Here is an 18,084-nt window from a genome sequence, read left to right as displayed (position 1 = left end):
GATAAGATGGTCTAGCCCACTTTTCTGCCCATGCCTTAAAGAATTCTACAACAGAAAATGAGAAATACCCCAATTCTCTTTCTTCATAATACCACTGTTAGCTTTCCAAAAACATTCTTCACACTTCCCTGTCTTTAGTGCTATAATTGACAGCTAAGTGTTTCTTTTTCATCTCTCCTCCCATACCCTCCACAATGCCTCTTACCATTTGTTTTGCTGTCTTCACCACTGTCATGGACAGTGCCCACTGCGCCCCCTCAGAATGTGCAGATGGAAGCAGTGAATTCCACCACCATCCAGTTCCTGTGGACCCCTCCTCCTCAGCAGTTTATCAATGGCATCAACCAGGGATACAAGGTACGTGGCCCAGTTTAGAGCTTTGGGTGTCTGTTTCAGTCTGTAGCAACCTTCTGATGCAGCCAGAAGGGCGCTCGCTCACATTTCTTCAAGAACTAATGGCATCAAGAGTAGCACATCTTGACCTTGGCAGGGTTACCATTTAGCCCAGGCCTTATCACCAACTCTCTTGGTTCAGACATGCAAGTTATTACATACCATGAAAATAGTGCATACCTAAGAGAGAAATTTCTTATGAGAAAGGCCATTCATTTGAAGTGACCAGTGGGAGACTTGTCTTGGGGATTGGGGTCAGCATTTGCACAAATCATTTCTTTCCAAAAGGGACTCGTCTCAGAACATACACTTATAGCAAAGGGCACGGGATTTGGTATTTTTATCAAGTAAGGATTTTTATTCTTTCCCCCTTTCTACTAAAGAAACTGAGACCAGTTGATTCAGGACACTAACCTGTCTGAGTCAGAGATGGACACAGACAAGTTTCTACCAGCCAACTTTGTTCTTCATGACCAGAACGTGTCACCTTTATAGATGTCCTCAGATGCAATTTCCAACAATGTATCTTACCTTTAAATCAACTCTGGTTAGATTTGGGGGCCCTCTCCCCTCTTAGTTTTACCTGCAACATATTTACTACTCTTCTTTAATGGCAGATGAACTTAGGGAAACTCTTTATAGCAAAAGGATCCCATCTAGTTTGCTTGAATACACGGTAATTTCAGGATTCAGAGAGTGTTATTTCCTCAGACACATGATTCATTTTTTCCCCCTTTTGGATTCAAATTACTAAAACACTTGCTTGTCTGCTAGAAAGGCAGAGGCAGCTAGAAATTTACCCTGACTTTTGTTTCTCCTCAGAAGTGTCTGAAGTCAGAAGCTTTTTTGAAAGAAAATCGTATTGATCAACCGTGATGACTTTGCCTTCTTGACTCCTGTGTCAAGTCTTGTTGGCAAGACTGCAGTGCTCATTTGATGGCTTCCTTGTCAGTTTGATCTACTAAAAATACACATTGTGTCCTGCAGCATGTCAACTTTCAGACCTATTTAATCCTAGAAATGTTTGGTGTCAAAGGAATTAAAACTCACATACACACATAATAGTATCAAAACATTAAAGCAACTTTCCTTAGAATGTGTATATATAATTTATTTCTTTATAACCAATCTCTTAAAATCCTTTGTGGGAAACTAGTATGATATAAATAATAACTAAGATTGTAACTTCTTTCTGAGTCAGAGTAGATGCCTATCTGAGAAAATATTTGTATTTATTTCATTATGATGAATCAGTTGCATTAACAGATGGTATCATCTTAATTCCTTAATACTAAACAACATATATGTTCTGTAACATGGTTAAGTAAAGAGAAGGTGAAGGTTTAAGGGAGTGCCCATTATTCCAGCAAGTTAAAGTAGGTATTTTGTTTACACATGTATGTATAAAATATATGCAGACATGCATGTTTATATGCAATAATCTGTTAAATGTCTTTTTGAACTCAATTTTTTTAAAATGAGATTATAAAATGTAGGATTTATGGACTTCCTTAATTATGACTTTAGTTTTTAAAAGACGTATTAATTGTAAAATAAAATTCTGACACAGATGTAACAGCACACAGATGCAATTAAAAGGGCTCTCTTTTCAATCTGTTCCATCCCAGCTTCTGGCCTGGCCAGTGGATGTCCCTGAGGCTATCACTGTGGTTACCATTGCCCCAGATTTCCATGGCATCCACCATGGATCTATAACCAACTTGAAGAAGTTCACTGCCTACTTCACTTCCGTTCTTTGCTTCACCACTCCAGGGGATGGGCCTCCCAGCACACCTCAGCTCGTGTGGACCCACGAAGATAGTGAGTACCCTTTCATGTGTTTCATAAGTCAGTTGTCAGAGGCACACACTGTGATTCTAACACTGGGTGAGGGCAGAGACAGAAATTAAGGAAGCCTGTGTTCTTAGGATGCTTATGCTCTGTTTGCCCCAAGGAGATAGGTTACAGGAAGGCACTAATCATGCTTGGTCCATGGAGTGTGGAAGACCACCTTGTCTAAGGGAGGAGCTCTGGGGACAAGAGCCTGTACTAGATAGAACCTATCCTGATTGTGGCCACTCCTTTGGTTTTGGTGAGCTCGTTCTTCACCTAGATTTTGACTTCTAGTCCCTACTTCCCTAGTCCGCTTAATGCCTCCCAGCAACTCTTCCTGGACCCACTCCATCTTACCCCATCCCTTACTCATGTTATCTCCTTCTGGTCAGCTCGTCCTGCTCCTTCCCTGTGTTCAGGCCAACTGGCACATCTGAAAAACATTAGCTAACAGAGCCATCCTGAGAAAATAACCATAGATGTACCCAGTTTACATTCAGGGAGGTTTGTTACAGTTGTTTGTACCTGGGGGAGAAAAATGAAAAGCATTCAAATGTTCCAAATGGTGAGGACTTGAAAAAATTATGGAATGACAATAAAATAAACATTTTGTAGAGATATTTTACAAGCTCAAAACTTTGAAGATCTAACATTTTGAGGGAAAAATGATCATGATACAACAATAAGTGAAAAAAAATTATATAAAGCTGTCTGAGATCCAAATGTTATAAAATGCTATGTACATGAACTGAGAAAAAAACCTTGGAATAAATGTGGTACAGAATTTTTAGAGTCATTATTTCTATGTGGTATGATAATGGGCATTTTTTACATTTTTCTTTGTGTTTTCCTGTATTTTCTAAACTCTATCATGAGTACATACTTTATTAGGAGAGCTAAAAGGAAGACAATTTTTTTTAAGTCATCTACGCCTGTAGCTGCCCCTCTTTCTCGTGGGGGCCCTGGGTGTGACTCAGACTCTGCTGCTCCTGTCCCTGTCCTTTCAGCAATGACACAGAGGTCAAGGCCATCCAAGAAGGGTTTTCCTCTGCCCTCTCCCTGGTTTGGAGACATTGTTTCTCTTCTCTCTCACAGGGTGAAGAGTCTGACTCTGTGGAAGGGTCTCTGGTCACTATGGGCCCCTTTCTTTCTGCCCACAGACATGTTTGGATCTCCCTCAACCCAAACTGGCAGCTCCCAACTATGCTGCCCATGCTACTTTCCTTATGGCCTTGGCTTTGACCTCTAAACTTCTATGCTCTCCTGGACCCTTGGCAGCCTGACTTACTTTCTCCTTGCCTTGCTGCTGTCTTGCCATTGATTTAGGATCTACATCAAACTAGTGGGGCAGGGAGTACAGGATTCTTGACCCTCTGAGACTACCGACCCTTCCCATACCAGATACAGATGAAATGAAAAGCAACCTGCCACTCTGAATAGACCCCAGAAGTACTTCCCATTCTCTGCTCTCTGCTTTTGGTCTAACTGAAGTTTTTACTGAACTGGTGATAGATCCACATGCAGTTGAGAGAAATAATTCTGAGATAACCACATACACTCTGCCCCAAGATTAACATTTGCAAAACTACCTTATAACATTCATCTATCTTATAATATCCTTATAACTATCTTATAACATCTTGTAACTATCTTAACCATCAGGGTGTGGGCTTAGATGCAATTCACTGATCTGATTCAGATTTCTCCCATTTAATCTATTCTCATTTATGCCTGTGTGTGTAGTTAGTTAGTTGTCACACATGTAGGTTTGTGTGTATGCTGCAATTAAGATCCTAAGTTGTTCCACAAAGATCCTTTGAGTTCCTCCCATATGGCCACACCCACCATCCTCCCTTTCTTCCTTTCTAATCTGCATGCCTTTATTTCTCATCTCGTTTTCTTTCCTTATTTTAAGTTTTTGGAATTTCTAGTACTATGTTGAGTAATACCATTTCTCGAGGTAGGCATTTAGATTTGGCTCTTTACTCTTTCCTTCCTTCTGCTTACTGAGAGTTTAGTTTGCTCTCCTTTTCTCATTTCTTGAGGTAGGCATTTAGATTATTGACTTGAGGCCTTTCCTCATTTCCATATGTTAAGTATTTATCCTATGAATTTCCAATTTAGTGTTATTTTAGCTGTATCCCACATCTTTTGGTATGGTGTGCTTTCATCCTCACCCAGTTCTATAAATTTTTGTTTCCTTCAACCCATGAATTATTTAGAAGTAATCTTCTAAATATACAATGTTCATGTGAATGGAGATTTTCTTATTGTCTTCATACTGCTGATTTCTGATTTGATTCTGTTGCGGTCGGAGAATATACTTTCTATGATTATTTTATTTTATTTTATTTTATTTTATTTATTTATTTGTAGAGACAGAGTCTCACTTATCGCCCTCAGTAGAGTGCCATGGTGTCACACAGCTCACAGCAACCTCCAACTCCTTGGCTTAAGCAATTCTCTTGCCTCAGCCTCCCAAGTAGCTAGGACTACAGGCACACACCACAATGCCCAGCTATTTTTTTCTTGTTGTTTCAGTTTGAATGGGGCTGGGCTCAAACCCTCTACCCTAGGTATATGGGGCCAGCACCTCACCCACTGAGCCACAGGCACCACCCCACTTCCTATGATTTTAGTCCTTTTAAGGACATAGTCTGTCTTGGTGAATGTTTAATGAATACTTAAAAATACATGTATATTTCTGCTTTTTAATCATAAATTTTATATCTCATTAGAGAAAACTGAAAATAATATCATTTTAGAATTATCTAACAGAACCCCCACTTTTTTATAGATAGAAATCCCCTATTTATTTTATTTAGAAGGATACAGCATCTTATAAATGTTGACTATCACATTAAAATAGGGTTCAAGTTGGCTTTGGGGTACAGACTTGAGCCAAAAAGTCTGGACTCTCTTGGGTGGTGGGGAAATGCTGACTGAAGTTTTTACTGAGCTGGAGAGAGTTTTTACTGAGCCGGAGAGAGTTTTTACTGAGCCTCTGCTCTCTGGACTACAGGGCTGCCATTAGCTGCACATCCGGCAGGCCTTCTTTGCTAAAGCTCCAACCAAGTAAAATCTTGTAGGGGGAGGACAGTAAGAGAAACCAATATAAATTTGAAGCCTAGACATTGGCAGCTGGTTCCAGCAGAGCTAGAGGACAGCACATTTGGGCAGAAATCCAGGAAGCAGAAACACAGAGAATATAAAAAGAGCAAAAAGCTTTCTTTGCTATTCCATTGATTGAAGCAAGAACAAGCCAGTTCAAAAATCCGTCAGAATGTCTTTCTGGAAGCTCACAATTGGGGGAGGATGAGATGGTCTTGACAGCCATTCTATTTTACCATCTTCCACACTAGAAAAGTGAAATTTGTCAGAATGTCTGAGCTTATCTATAAAAGGTCTTTTGAAAGTTTCACCCAGATGAATTTTCCAAGGCTGTTACCATTTTAAAAAAATTATTAGTTGTGTTAGAAGGCTTTGTCCAAGTACCAACTGAGTAGCACATATTAGAATTCACCCTAAAAATCTTCTGTCTGTGTAAGGAATATGGTCAGTAGCCAGAACAGGGACTCACAGGGGTGAGGCTTCTCTGGGAAGCCTGCAAACCTTGTTCTCTCACAGAACAGCCAATGCCCTTGACTTCATGCTTTCCTATTTTAAGCTAAAACAATTGAAATGTTTATTACTAAAAAGATTGCAGTGCTCCCCTCTCAGCAGGTCCTTGAGAGGAACCTCATGGCACAGAGTGTGGGTGGGTACTCACCTGCTCCCCATGCAGGTGGAGGAAGTTCTCCTCTTCCCCGTTCTCCTTTCCTCCTTCGTCTACTGTCCTGACTTTCTCCTGAGTATGTCCCTTACTGTGCTCCTGGACTGGGCACTGAGAGGGGTGGGCATGGGGTGACATTGTCAGAGTGGCAGGCCTCTGGGCTGTGGGAGGATAGCAGAGCAGTTGAGGGAGAACCAGCTGAGTCTGTCCTTGGAAGTGACCATTTGGCACTGCGCAGTGCCTGGGCTTGAGAACAGGGAGCCTCGTCTCTCTTCCTTTCATTTACCCCTTCCCCAACTTGATCTTAAGTCTCCAAAGCACGTCCTTTTCTATCTGACCCCCCCACACACACACACGGCTACAGCTATAGAGAGACTGTGGCAAACTAGGGGCAATCAGCAGGGCTGGAGAGTCACCAGCATTCCTGAGAACATCACTTTTGGCATAACTCCCCGCAGTCACTTCCGGATTTCCAGGCATCATTTCTCCACTCCCATCAGCACACAGGGCGATCTGAATGAACCCATTGTAGGACCAGTAAAGAGTTCAAGCCTAGGTAAGCTGTGCATGAAGTAGAGGGACAGAGCCGTGCTGGACACCCCTGCTGTCCAGCCAGCAGTGGGCTCATCCCCCATCCTGTTGTTCTGTGCAGCTGACAGTTGAATCATCTGCCTGCAGGACTGACTCAGTGCTTGTGGCCAAATGTCCTTGAGCAGATTCCTTCACTGACCTGGGTCTGGGTCTTGGATTTTTAACTCATGTTTTGGACTCTTAGATCTTTTCTCTCACATGGCAATAATCCAATGTTAGAAATGACTTTATGTTCTCATGATAGGATGCTGCTGCTGCTAACTCATCACGATAATAGCAGCTAATGTTCACTATGCATTTTCATGGTGCCAAAGATAAGATAATGCTTGCATGTTTTATCAAATTTTATTGTCACTATTACCTTGAAGAGTTTTTATTTTCTCCATTTCACAGATGAGCAAACTAAGGCTTTGAGAGTTTAACTGCATAACTATCAAGTAGAGCAGCCAGGTTTTAAGCTCAGCTCTAACTCCAGCATTCAACCAAGAGTTTGGTATCTGCCCTCCCATGTTAACAGGGCTGCTAGGCACAGAAACTCCAGAGAAAGGAGTCCATTTTTGCTGGGCCTTTTTCAGGTCTCTGTCCTGCCCTTTAGGAATCCTTCAGAAGAGTGAGTAGGGGTTAGAGCCTGGAATTCTGGATTAAGTTGGCAGGTGGACCTGGTGTGGGCCAGGCTGCCTCTGCCCTGGGTGAAGGCTTCCTGCTCAGTCTGCACAAGTTCCTGTGGCCCCCACACAGGCTGGATGCTGAACTGCAAACGCATGTGGAGAGACACTTGGTGTCGGCAATTGCTTTTGAGGATCCAGCCAGCCTGATTGTTCTAATTATATCAGATCAAGGAGATAGAAAATGAGTTGTGTATAAATCTCCTGCCACCAGTTATTTAAGCGCTCCTTGTGGCTGGGATGAAGCTGGGTAAAAAAATGCACGTGATTAGAGCTGGAATGCCTTTAACACCTTGAGTTCCCTCAAACCTTCTACATTTTACTGACATTTCCTGCAGGTTTTTGTTGACCCTGGCTCACCACTTCCTTTCCATAGTTATAATCTTCTATATAAAGTTGATCAAAAGAGAATTGGGCTATTGTGTTAACAGATGATTTTGTTTTTAATTGGAAGAGCCAGGAGCTGTGGGACATCTGAGTTTCACGGAGATTCTGGACACATCTCTCAAGGTCAGCTGGCAGGAGCCGCTGGAGAAAAATGGCATCATTACAGGTAAGTATCCCTGTGTCCTGAAAAAGAAAAAATAAGTTTGCCCTGACAAAAAGAGGTGGATATAGCTCAAATAAAACTTCTGAGAGAGAGAGTGGGCCTGTGTCCGCAGCCTTCTTGAAGGAAACTGAAATGTCCTCCTGGCCAAGTGGCAGAATCATAGCACCTAGGATTGTTCCATGAAGAGCCAACCTATATGGGGCTTTGCACTGTGTGGACACCAGCCTCAGGGTTTGGAGATTTATTCTGTTTGCATTATTTTAACATGCCTCTATAGTTTTTGATCAATAAGATCAGTCATTTGGTGATATATTTGTGTATATATATATGCATTTATCTCAATTCTCATAGCAACTGGCAAGGTGAATACTGATATTATGACCACTTTACAGGTGAGGAAACTGAGCTTCAGAGAGAGTAGGTAACCTTTCCTTCTGTCATCAAGTAGCACTGAATGCTTACTGTGTGCAGGCACTCTTCTCCTGTGCAGCCAGGTTGCACACATGCAGGCATCTCAGCCCTTGCCCCACATCTGTGAGCAGACAGACTTTCCCATATGACTTTGGTGATAAACCTAAGGATGATGACAGGCCTCTGGGGAAGCTCTGAGTCGTGTGTGGTGGGGACACGGGGCTGAGCTGTGACTGCCCTTGGATGGTAAAGTTCTCCTCTCCTGGCCTTTAAGGAAGGCAACTCACCTTTTGTAAGGCTTTTAATGATTTCATTTTATAGAAGACATTTCCAAAAAAATGTTTTGGGTTAAATCTTAATTTAAATCTTAGCTTGAAAAAAATTATTGTTTTGATAAAACCAGCATAGGCTTTAGCCTCAGATCAAGTTGTGGAGGCCCCTGATCCATAAGATTAGTTACTATGGGAGCCTTGGCTTACCTTTCAGACCCTCAGGATTAACTGAGGCATGTTGTATCAAGTGGCTGCTCAGAGCCTGGCCCAAAGCAGCTCAGCTACCAATAAGTATTCTTGAAATTTCCTTGAAATTCCTGAGATTTCAGGAAAACCACTTAATATTCTTTTGGTTTAGTTACTATATAGTGGACACTTGTATGTCATCTTTTACCTGTGGCATCTCTGGTCCTATCAAGAGCTTCTACCTAGATATTTTACATGGGCCCTGAGGTTTCAGGCAGCCCAGGCTTCTGAATGAGCTGTCTATCCTTATACCAGTGGGTCAGTTTGGAGCTAAGCTACATTGTCACACCGTTGGTGGTTATGTTCCCAGACTGCCTGCAGGAGCTGGTGTCATTCCTTGAGGGACTGATGGTTCTGTGGAGCATCGTGCTCTCCAAGGGCATCTAAGAAGCCTATGCAGAGCACATACTGCACAGAGACCAGGATCAGGTGGCCGGCAGCAGTAGTGATAGCCCTGGCACTTCTTGTGTGCCAGGCACCTTAGCACAGCAGGTATTTTCTCAATACCCACACAAGGTGTATCGTATAAGCCCCATCGGAGCAATGCTGAGACTGAGATGTTAGCACATGGACTAGTGTCTACATCCTCTCCTCTGCACCATCAGTGCACGGAGGCTGGGGTTTGAACTGTGCTCCGAACCCACACTGGGAGATACTCATATGTCCCATCCACAATTCTCTTATTGTCTCAGGAAGTTTCTTGAAGCACCCTTAGGCCAAAGAAATGCCTAAAATTTCTATTTATTAAGTAGTTAGGTCCAAACAACTTGAATATTTATGTGCTAACAGTATAATAGCCATTTAAAAATAACAAACATTAATTGAAAGAAAAAAATTCTTGGCATTTCTTTCTTCAGTAACCACAGTTAGTTCCTAATGGGACATGTGCACCCACTGGGCACTGCTCAGCTTCTCAAACCTTGCAATCAGGTTGCAGCCCTCCACCTTCATTTCCTGTTACTTGTTGGTTTTCGACATGTTGGTACTTGTTTTCTCATCTTGGTAACCACCAAGACCTCTGCTTTGCAAAGATAGGATGTATCCAGAGGTGTGTGTTATGCTCTGCTGTTGAAACTGTAAACTGCCTCCAGCTGGAGCCTCACTTATGTCCAACAACACTGAGTACCCTGTGTTTTCCTGCAAAGCTACTGGGAGGTCACTGTAGCATCCCAATGCCTTAGGGCACATCCTAGAACTCTGTTGCTACACAGAACTGTTCCTATATAGAATTGTGCCTACCTAGAATGCCTTCATCTTTTCCTGCAATGTAGCAAAAGTAGTGTCAGCCCATCACTGCTAATCAGCAAACGTTCTGTAGTCACTGTACCAACCAGATGCCCTGAAAGAATGGAGCACTCTGGTACCAGCACACAAGAGCACCTTATTGTTTAAATAAAACAAATTTATAAATCTGGCTCTGCCTTCAAGAAGTTTAGGTTTTAAAAACTCACTTCAAACAACGTATTAGTTTCAGAAATAGGGAAAATTTATTAGCAAGATTGGACATCAAACTCCTGATCTGTTTTGCATTCTTTTTGAGGGTTTTTTTGTTTGTTTTTGTTTTTTTTAATAAAAGGAAGGGCTTTATTTCCCAGCCAGGAGCTTATGGCATAGAATTCCAAATGGCCATGCTCCCCGACTGGCTTGGTCTTTCCCTTTTTATTGACAGTTAAAAAGTTCCAATCCATAGGAACCCTTCTTATTGGTTAGTTTGAATCAAGCGGGAGATGCTATTCCAGCCCCTACAGAACTACAGGATTTCATAGAACTTGGAAGTTTCCAAGTTCTAGGAAGTTAAGTTTACAAATTCCCAAGAGCTGAGTCACCATGGAGGGGGCCCTGCAGGTGTATCCTCGTGGTCTCCTTGAGAAGACTTGTTCTCCTAGACCTCACCCTTCTCAGGTATCCTCTCTCATTTCCCCCTTTTGAGATTCCAGTATATTTTAATTTGGGGTCTCAATATCAGCTTGTTTCTGGAGGTGCTGATATTAATTACTTTTTAGCACTTAAATTTTAGGGACTGTGACTCTTCTTGGGTTCTTTACTCAGGCAATAATAGTACTGTGGTGGTGGGCTGATATATATACAAGTTTTTATTTTTCCTTGTGTGACATTCTTCCCCCCACCCCTTCTTCCAAAGTCCAAAGTCTAAAGTCCAATTAAGACAAATCCCTGAAGGAGTTTCCTCAGGATTCAGCCATGCATTGACCAGCCAGCTCCCAGTATGTGGCTAGAGCAGGGCATGTTGACCATCTTAAAAGTTACCTTTACTTCCCAAGGGGCAGTGAAGCCCTGTTCAGCCAGCTGTGATGACTCCAGGTGAGGATTCCTTCCAGCATCGCTGCTGTGCATGTGGTCAGGATGATGGTATAAAGTCCTTTTTACTTTGGTTTGAGGGGGACCAGGTTCTGATCCTGGACCTAGACTTGGTCCCCTTGATCCTAAAAGTCCTCAAAGGGCATTGCTCCCCATACGACTGGATTCCTGGGGGTACCGTCAGTCCTTGTTGCTCCTTGAACTAGTTGCAGGTAACACACTGTAGGCCAGCAGTTCTCAACCTGTGGGTTGCGACCCACAGGAACTGTATTAAAGGGCCACAGCATTAGGAAGGTTGAGAACCACTGCTGTAGACTGTCGGTTTTGGCCAGGGCTGCCAGGTGGGAGATGTAGAGATATCTGCCCGGCAACTTCATCAAATATTCCTGTCACCACAGTGGCTCCTAGAAGCTGGGGGACTGCTACTCGTCCATCTGTCATCTTTACCCACCCTCCTTCTATTTCCTGGTTCCCCTCTGCTGCCAACCATTCCTTCTCTTCCCAGGAGTAGATAGGTGAGAGCTCTGGAATCCACAGGATGAGGGGAGCCACTCACGGCACCTGGTACAGTTTGGATACAGCCCTTTTTGCCTCAGTACCGACCCTAGTGTTCCTTTAGTGATGGTGGAAGCATCTCCTTGAAGCACCTCATTGCCACCTTCCAGGGTTTCCATATTGCCTCTAGCAACTGAAGTATCTCCTGATGATACTTAATGTCCTTTTTCCCAGAATTTAAATAGTCCCCTCTCCTTGTACAATGCCCTGTGTACTTGGAGAGTCAGAAAAGCATACTTGGAGTCTGTGTAGATATTCACACTTTTCCCTTGATCTAGTTCTAAGGCTCAAGTCAAGGCAATTAACTCAGCCTTCTGAGCCGATGTTCCTTGGAGTAGAGGCTTAGTAGCCTCTACAGTCTCTGTTAAGGTGACCACTGCATACCCAGCCCGCTGCTCATCTTGCGCCATCATGTAACTGCTTCAGTCTGCATACAAGTCCCAGTTTGTATATGTCCAAGGCTGGGCACGCAGGTCTGCTGGAACACACATTGTCTTTAACTTCCATACAGTCATGCTCATCTCTCTTCCACTGACTGGAAGGAGCATGGCTGGCACTGTTTTGCATTCTTAGTATAGAATTGTAAGTTCTGAATATGTACACTAAGCACTAATATGTAAATGATTTACTTGGAGTAGAAGGAATTAAACAAAGGAGGCAAAAGAGGGATATTATGAATGGCAGAAAACCAGTTTAGTTTGATATTGCTTTCAACCATACAAAGGGGGGAAAAACAAACTGAGGGGGATAGAAACAGCTCAGCAGGAGCTGTTACAGTAGAATCTCTGTAAGTTGACCAACCAAGGGACTATAACAAATTGGTTATGCAGAGGTTGTTAACATAAGAAACTAGGCCTACTGTACTGACATATACATGTGGTGCATGTCCAGTCTATGATAATTAGGTCAACTTAAGGAGGTGGTCAATCATGAAGGTTCTACTGTATTTGGTAGAAGAGGGCCTTCCAGCTCAGATCCCTCAGGGACCAGTGCTGTGGCCTGAGTTAGCGCTGTGCTCACTATCCCTCCAGAAGTGGGGCTACTGGTGAGAAGGAAGATAATTTACATTTGCCCAGGGGACTTTTCAGATCCATAGTCTGTCCTCTTCTAGAAATGTAGCTCACTCCTTAGTATAAGGTTTTGACACAGAGGACTTCCCCTTTTATAAGCGCGCACATTTTGCCTTGCCCTGTCCTTTGTGAGCACATTGCACATGTTATTTTTATTTTAAAGCTTAAAGAAAAATCCATGGGAATAATCACTTGAGGTGAGCCAGCATTTCACAGCTAAGCTGTGGTTGCCAATACTTCCAATTTATGATCATCTGTTTTCACCATCTAATAGAGCTTAATGAACTCACTTTCGTATTTTATATAAGTAAATACCTATAGTTACAAGCAATAGCCTATTGCTTATTGTGGAACTTGACCTTAGAAACGCTGGCTTTTCTGCGTGGTGTTTCGCTGGGAGCTGCCCTCCTTTGAGGCCTGGGTTTGGAGATGACCAGGCTGTCTAGTCAGAGAAGCCTGGGCCAGAGCTTGGGGCAGACTCTGCATTTTCCTCTCAGGGCAGCCACACTGTGCCCCTTCCATTGTGTCTGGCCTGTGCCTTTTTCCACTGCCACTCACACTATACCTCATGTCACCAGAAGCTATGGTAAGTGCCTGCAGCTCTGTCTTTGAGAAACTCTGTAGAGGAGAAAGTTCTAAAAGAGGTGAGATCAGATGGTCATTATCTTGTTAGGCAGTGTCACCTGCTGTCATAGGGGCTCCTTGGCCCTTCATCAGTCAGCACCCCCCAAACAGACATGGATATCTCATGCAACAGACTGGAGGCACAGGAAGCTCAGTCTATTTCATGCTGAAAGTAGAGTACTTTATAAAGTATAGCAAAAGAAAAACTGTTGTGGGCAGAACTGGCCTCGGAAAACCAATTTCAGGAAATGATGATGTGGCACCACAGCCTTTCAGAGACTTCTGCTAATGCAGCTTGCTGCTGTGGAGGGCAGCTGCTGAGAGCTGATGATAGCCTAATTGCCGGGTCATCTACACTGTGCCACTTTATGGTTGGAAGGTCCTCTGGAAACAGAAATGGTACTTTCTCAGCCCTGGTCCACAGCGAGCACCTCCCCAATGCCTCCTTTTTAATTCAGGGCCTGGAATGAGAGGCAAACTCAGAGCAGGGGGCGGGCACACGCCCATGGAGCAAATTGCCCATTGAGCTCTCTTTGCGAATTTCAGTATCTTGCACTCTCCCTCTGTAAACTCTGATTTATGAGGGCTAGGATGCAGACAGACAGTTTGTGATTGGGTATACTGCTCTCTTGTAGAGAATTTACTTCAGATCAACAGAAAATTATTTCTGAAGCTCCTTTGGTCATTAGTCTCAGTTAGGCAGCCGTGGGGAGCAGGTAGGATGCTCTGGGCACCTCTCTTCTTGCTCCTCTTACACATAGGCACCAGATGAGGTATCCCCTGGCCAGAGCTTCCAAAGTCCACCACACACACAACCCCCAAAGCTGTGCATGAACTGGGGGGCATCTTTGCCCACCGAATGGCACAGCACTGGCCACTGTGTGCTTGTGAGCATCACAGGCCATCCTGCATCAGAAGTTCTGGGCCAGTGCCAGTGTGTAGCTTGTGCCTTACCTGAGCAGATCAGTCTCTTTAGTTGTTCATTTGGTTTGCGTTTGTATCCCTAACACTTAAAGCATACCAGGTACTAATAAATCCCAGCAATGCTGTGTTCACTGAATGCTGGAATCATTGTGGCTCAGCTGCAGGTTAACAGGATGAACAAGATACGGTGTTTTAGTAAATTTTGATGAAGAACAGCTTTTAAACACATAACATTTGGGGGCAGACAAGGTTGTAACATTAAACAAGGAAGACTCCTCTTCCTTTACATTCAGAGTAGGCCCTGAGTTTCAAATTCTTTAGAGGTCCGTTAGATATAACCTACCAAGGTCAGGGTGCTTTTCAAGCTTACTCATCACATCGAAAGAAGGTGGTAGAGAAGGAAGCTGCCTGGGAGGCCAGGGCCAGGTATTGCAGCATCCAGGCAGAGCCTGGGCTCTGGAGTAGGACTATTTGTGCTTCTAGCAAGTTCAGGAAGCTATCTGTGCCTTGGTTTCCTCTTTTGTAAAATAGGAATAACGATGGCTCCAACCTCAAAGGTGGGTTATGAGGATGAAATGAATTAATGAGGTTAGATATCAGGGGGAAGATGAGGCATAGGGAGATTTGCAGATCTGAAGTTAGGGGCCAGATTGGGGAGCAGGTAGTGGTGGTGGTCAGCCTTCTCCCTGCTCTCTGTGAGTGGGGGAAAAGATATAAGGCCTAAGGAGCAGCTGGGAGCCCTTGGTGAGCCACAGGGAGGGTGGTTTAGGAATCCACACAAGGGGCCTGGCCAAGACCCAAGGGTAGGAGAACTTCACCCACTCACTGACTCAGCTGAGGTAATTTGGGTAGCTCTGATGTGCCTGAGGCACAGACCAGTCGGGATAATTTGGCCTCCCTGTGGTTGCCCTTATTCCTTTGATGTTCCCTCTATGCTATCCCAGCCTGAGGTCATCGGTGCCAGTGCACAGAAGCTGCTGGACTTACAAGGCCTGTGGGACAGCAGGTAGGGAGCGGCTTCTGACATTAATTCTTTTTTTTTTTTTTAAATAATAAAGTCCCAAGATGCTCTCCTCTAAATTCTTATTTACCTGCAAGTGCAACTTTCTAACTTTATTTATTACTTTCATCAGAATGAGAAGGAAGTTTAAGATGTGTCCTTGTGCTGCAGCATCCCTGGGTTTATTGACTGAAAAGAAGGAAGAGCAAGCATTTTCAGTGGTTTTCCTTTGCCTCTGGACCCAGAAGCCCATTCCATCACCAGCTCTCTCTTTAAAAGGCACTTTTAAGCATTCTCTGATCACATAAACTCCCCTCTAAGGGGGTTGATTCAGGAGCGAGTTGGGTCTTTCTTCTCTAAACCCCAAATCACGGTGGAATCTGAGGTTGAATAAATTGCAATCATAAGGCCTTGCTGCACTGAACAGCGTACAGGGGAATCACATTTGCTGGGAAAACAGGATATTCAAACGGGGGAGGGTAGAACTCAGAGCAAAACTCACACACTTAGGGAAAAAGAAATTTTTCCAGGCAAAGCACTTTGCAAAATGGAAGAGTAGTCTATCAACCACTTCATAAAAGAGAAAGAGGAAATGGTTCAGAAATTAGTTGCAATCCAAGAGCAAAGCCACTGATTTAGGGTATTGTATAATGAAAATTTCAGCTTATAAAAATGGAAATATTGGTGAAATGTATCCATAATTTGACAAGAGAAGGTCAATTCAAGCACAGCAGACTGGTAGTTGTCATCCTTCTTCAGGCCATGAGTCAGGTGTTGAGGTTACCAGAATACCAGACAGGCCTATCCTCATGGGGCTTACTCAGCCAGGAAAGACTAGCCATTATGGCAGAGGGGGTGGGGGGGAGGGCAAACAAGAGTGCCTGGGGGGCACTGAGGGCAGGGTCTCAACTGAGGTTCTTTTTTCAGGGTGCCCTGGGTTCTAACATGCCTTTGGCAGGCTAGCTGAGTTCTCCCTTCTTCCAAAGCTGCGAAGATAAGGACGTGGCATCCAGCCTCAGCCCTTGACTTGGGTAGATCCTGAATCATCTCTTGTGTTGTCACTTTCTAGGCTATCAGATTTCCTGGGAAGTGTATGGCAAGAATGACTCTCGTCTCACACATACTCTGAACAGCACAACTCTTGAGTATAAAATCCGAGGCCTATCATCCCTCACCACCTATACCATTGAGGTTGCTGCTGTGACGTCTGTGGGGTCTGGCCTGGTGACCTCCTCCACCATTTCTTCTGGAGTGCCCCCAGGTCAGTAGAATCACTATTGCTATTGCCTGTCCCTTAGAGATGTCTGACACTAGAAGCCACTTTTGTGCAGAAGCCATTGAGTTTCTTGAAAAGGGAGTGTCAATCTGCTGAAATACTTGACGGTAACTGTGTGTTGACTCAACTTCAGCCTTTTTTCCTTAATTATGGCCTAACATCTCTTCTGCCACTGTGTAGATCTATGGAAATATGCTTCCAGGTAAGAGAGAGATTTGGATTCCACAAAGTGTGAATATGACCTCAAGGGCTAGACTTTGAACTAGCACTGAAATTTCCACCCTCCAGGGAACCTACAGACCAAGAACCACACAAAAGTAAAATGCAAACCGTTTGGGCAGAGAGAGAGACAAATAGGAAGTATTAATATTAAAATGAAGAATAGAAAGCACAAACCTTTATTCACTTAACAAAACAATAAAAGTTTGTGTTTACATTAAGAAAAAGAAGTAGCCGAACACGGGGAGAGAAAAGGTAAAGAGATGAAGGGAGAGGAAAGGTCTCTGTTGGAAGTGAGGATAGCGAGGACCGTGTTCACCGGAATGGGCTGTTTTTATTGAGTTTCTTCTGTGGTTGTAGGCATGAGCCATATCTGTTACTTTGTTTTTTGAAATTCATATTATCTTCCTAAATAAATGTTCAGCACACTCATTTCAGCTTTGAAAAATTGCTACTCGACTCCTTCTCTCCAATTTTAAAGTTTATGTTTAAAGTTATGGTGTTTTTCCACAGAACTCACAATGTAGATGTGAGAAAACACTGTGGAGCTATCAGTTCAATTCTCTAACTAAAGTCTCTTGCCATTTAAAAGATGTCAGTTTTCTTTTGGTCTTTGAGAAGAGCATCATTGCCTCCTTCATAAGGGCTTGAAGGATTCATGTAAAACCAGCATTTGTCCCTTAGGGTGCCCCCACATCCAGGTCAGTTTTCATAACCTAATTATTTGGGGGGAAGGATGACATGCAAGGTCTGAAGAGAATACAAAACTGAATAAAGTCTATGCAGTAAGAATAAAAATCCCTACAGGAAAGCATGTGTTCACTCTTGCTATGTCTTTTTGTGGGTACAACCCAGCAGTCCAGGCTGTGTTCCCCTCAGTCCTCAGCTGCCCTCCTGCCCAACAGGAGCCTTCATCTGTCTGTCCACTTGTCGCCCGTGGCCATTGCCTCCCCTTTGAGGCAGAGGCCCTTGGACCACTTGGCACTCCACTTTGTGCATCTAAGACAAGGCTTACGAATTTGCTTTCAGAGCAAATTCCCAGGGGCTGCTGCTCAGGGGGACGCTTTCTCTAAGGCATTTCCATATTTTTAAAAAATATATTTATAAAATAAAATAAGTAAAATAGCATGTATTCTTTTTAAAGAAAGAAGTCTTTACACTTGGGAAGAACCACCCTTTGCCACCACAGGTGCAGCTGTAGCCTGTGACCCCCTCCTTTAAAAAAGAAAGAAATACACTTTGACTTACAGGAAGATTCATTTTCTTCATGTATTTTACACTAATAGCCAGTTACTATAACACACATTTAAAGTATTTAAAGACACTTCCCTAAGCACATATTTGAAATATCATTAATAGTTTCAAAA

At 43.4% G+C, this 18,084-nt stretch overlaps 1 protein-coding gene across 1 annotated transcript in view; it reads left to right on the top strand.

Annotated features, from left to right (window-relative positions):
• SDK1 (sidekick cell adhesion molecule 1) overlaps positions 1 to 18,084 on the top strand; it is a 1,049,055-nt gene that overhangs the window by 875,211 nt on the left and 155,760 nt on the right. Inside the window, exons 18-21 of the mRNA XM_003795444.1 lie at positions 242 to 357; positions 2,022 to 2,214; positions 7,709 to 7,807; positions 16,292 to 16,483. Coding sequence (XP_003795492.1) covers positions 242 to 357; positions 2,022 to 2,214; positions 7,709 to 7,807; positions 16,292 to 16,483 — 600 coding nt within the window. The remainder of the gene's footprint in view (positions 1 to 241; positions 358 to 2,021; positions 2,215 to 7,708; positions 7,808 to 16,291; positions 16,484 to 18,084) is intronic.

The sequence above is a fragment of the Otolemur garnettii genome, unplaced genomic scaffold, assembly GCF_000181295.1.
Source record: "Otolemur garnettii isolate 467f Iridium unplaced genomic scaffold, OtoGar3 scaffold00092, whole genome shotgun sequence".
Lineage (NCBI taxonomy): Eukaryota > Metazoa > Chordata > Mammalia > Primates > Galagidae > Otolemur > Otolemur garnettii.
Note: the sequence above shows the minus strand (reverse complement) of the source record. Positions and strands in the feature narration are given on the sequence as shown.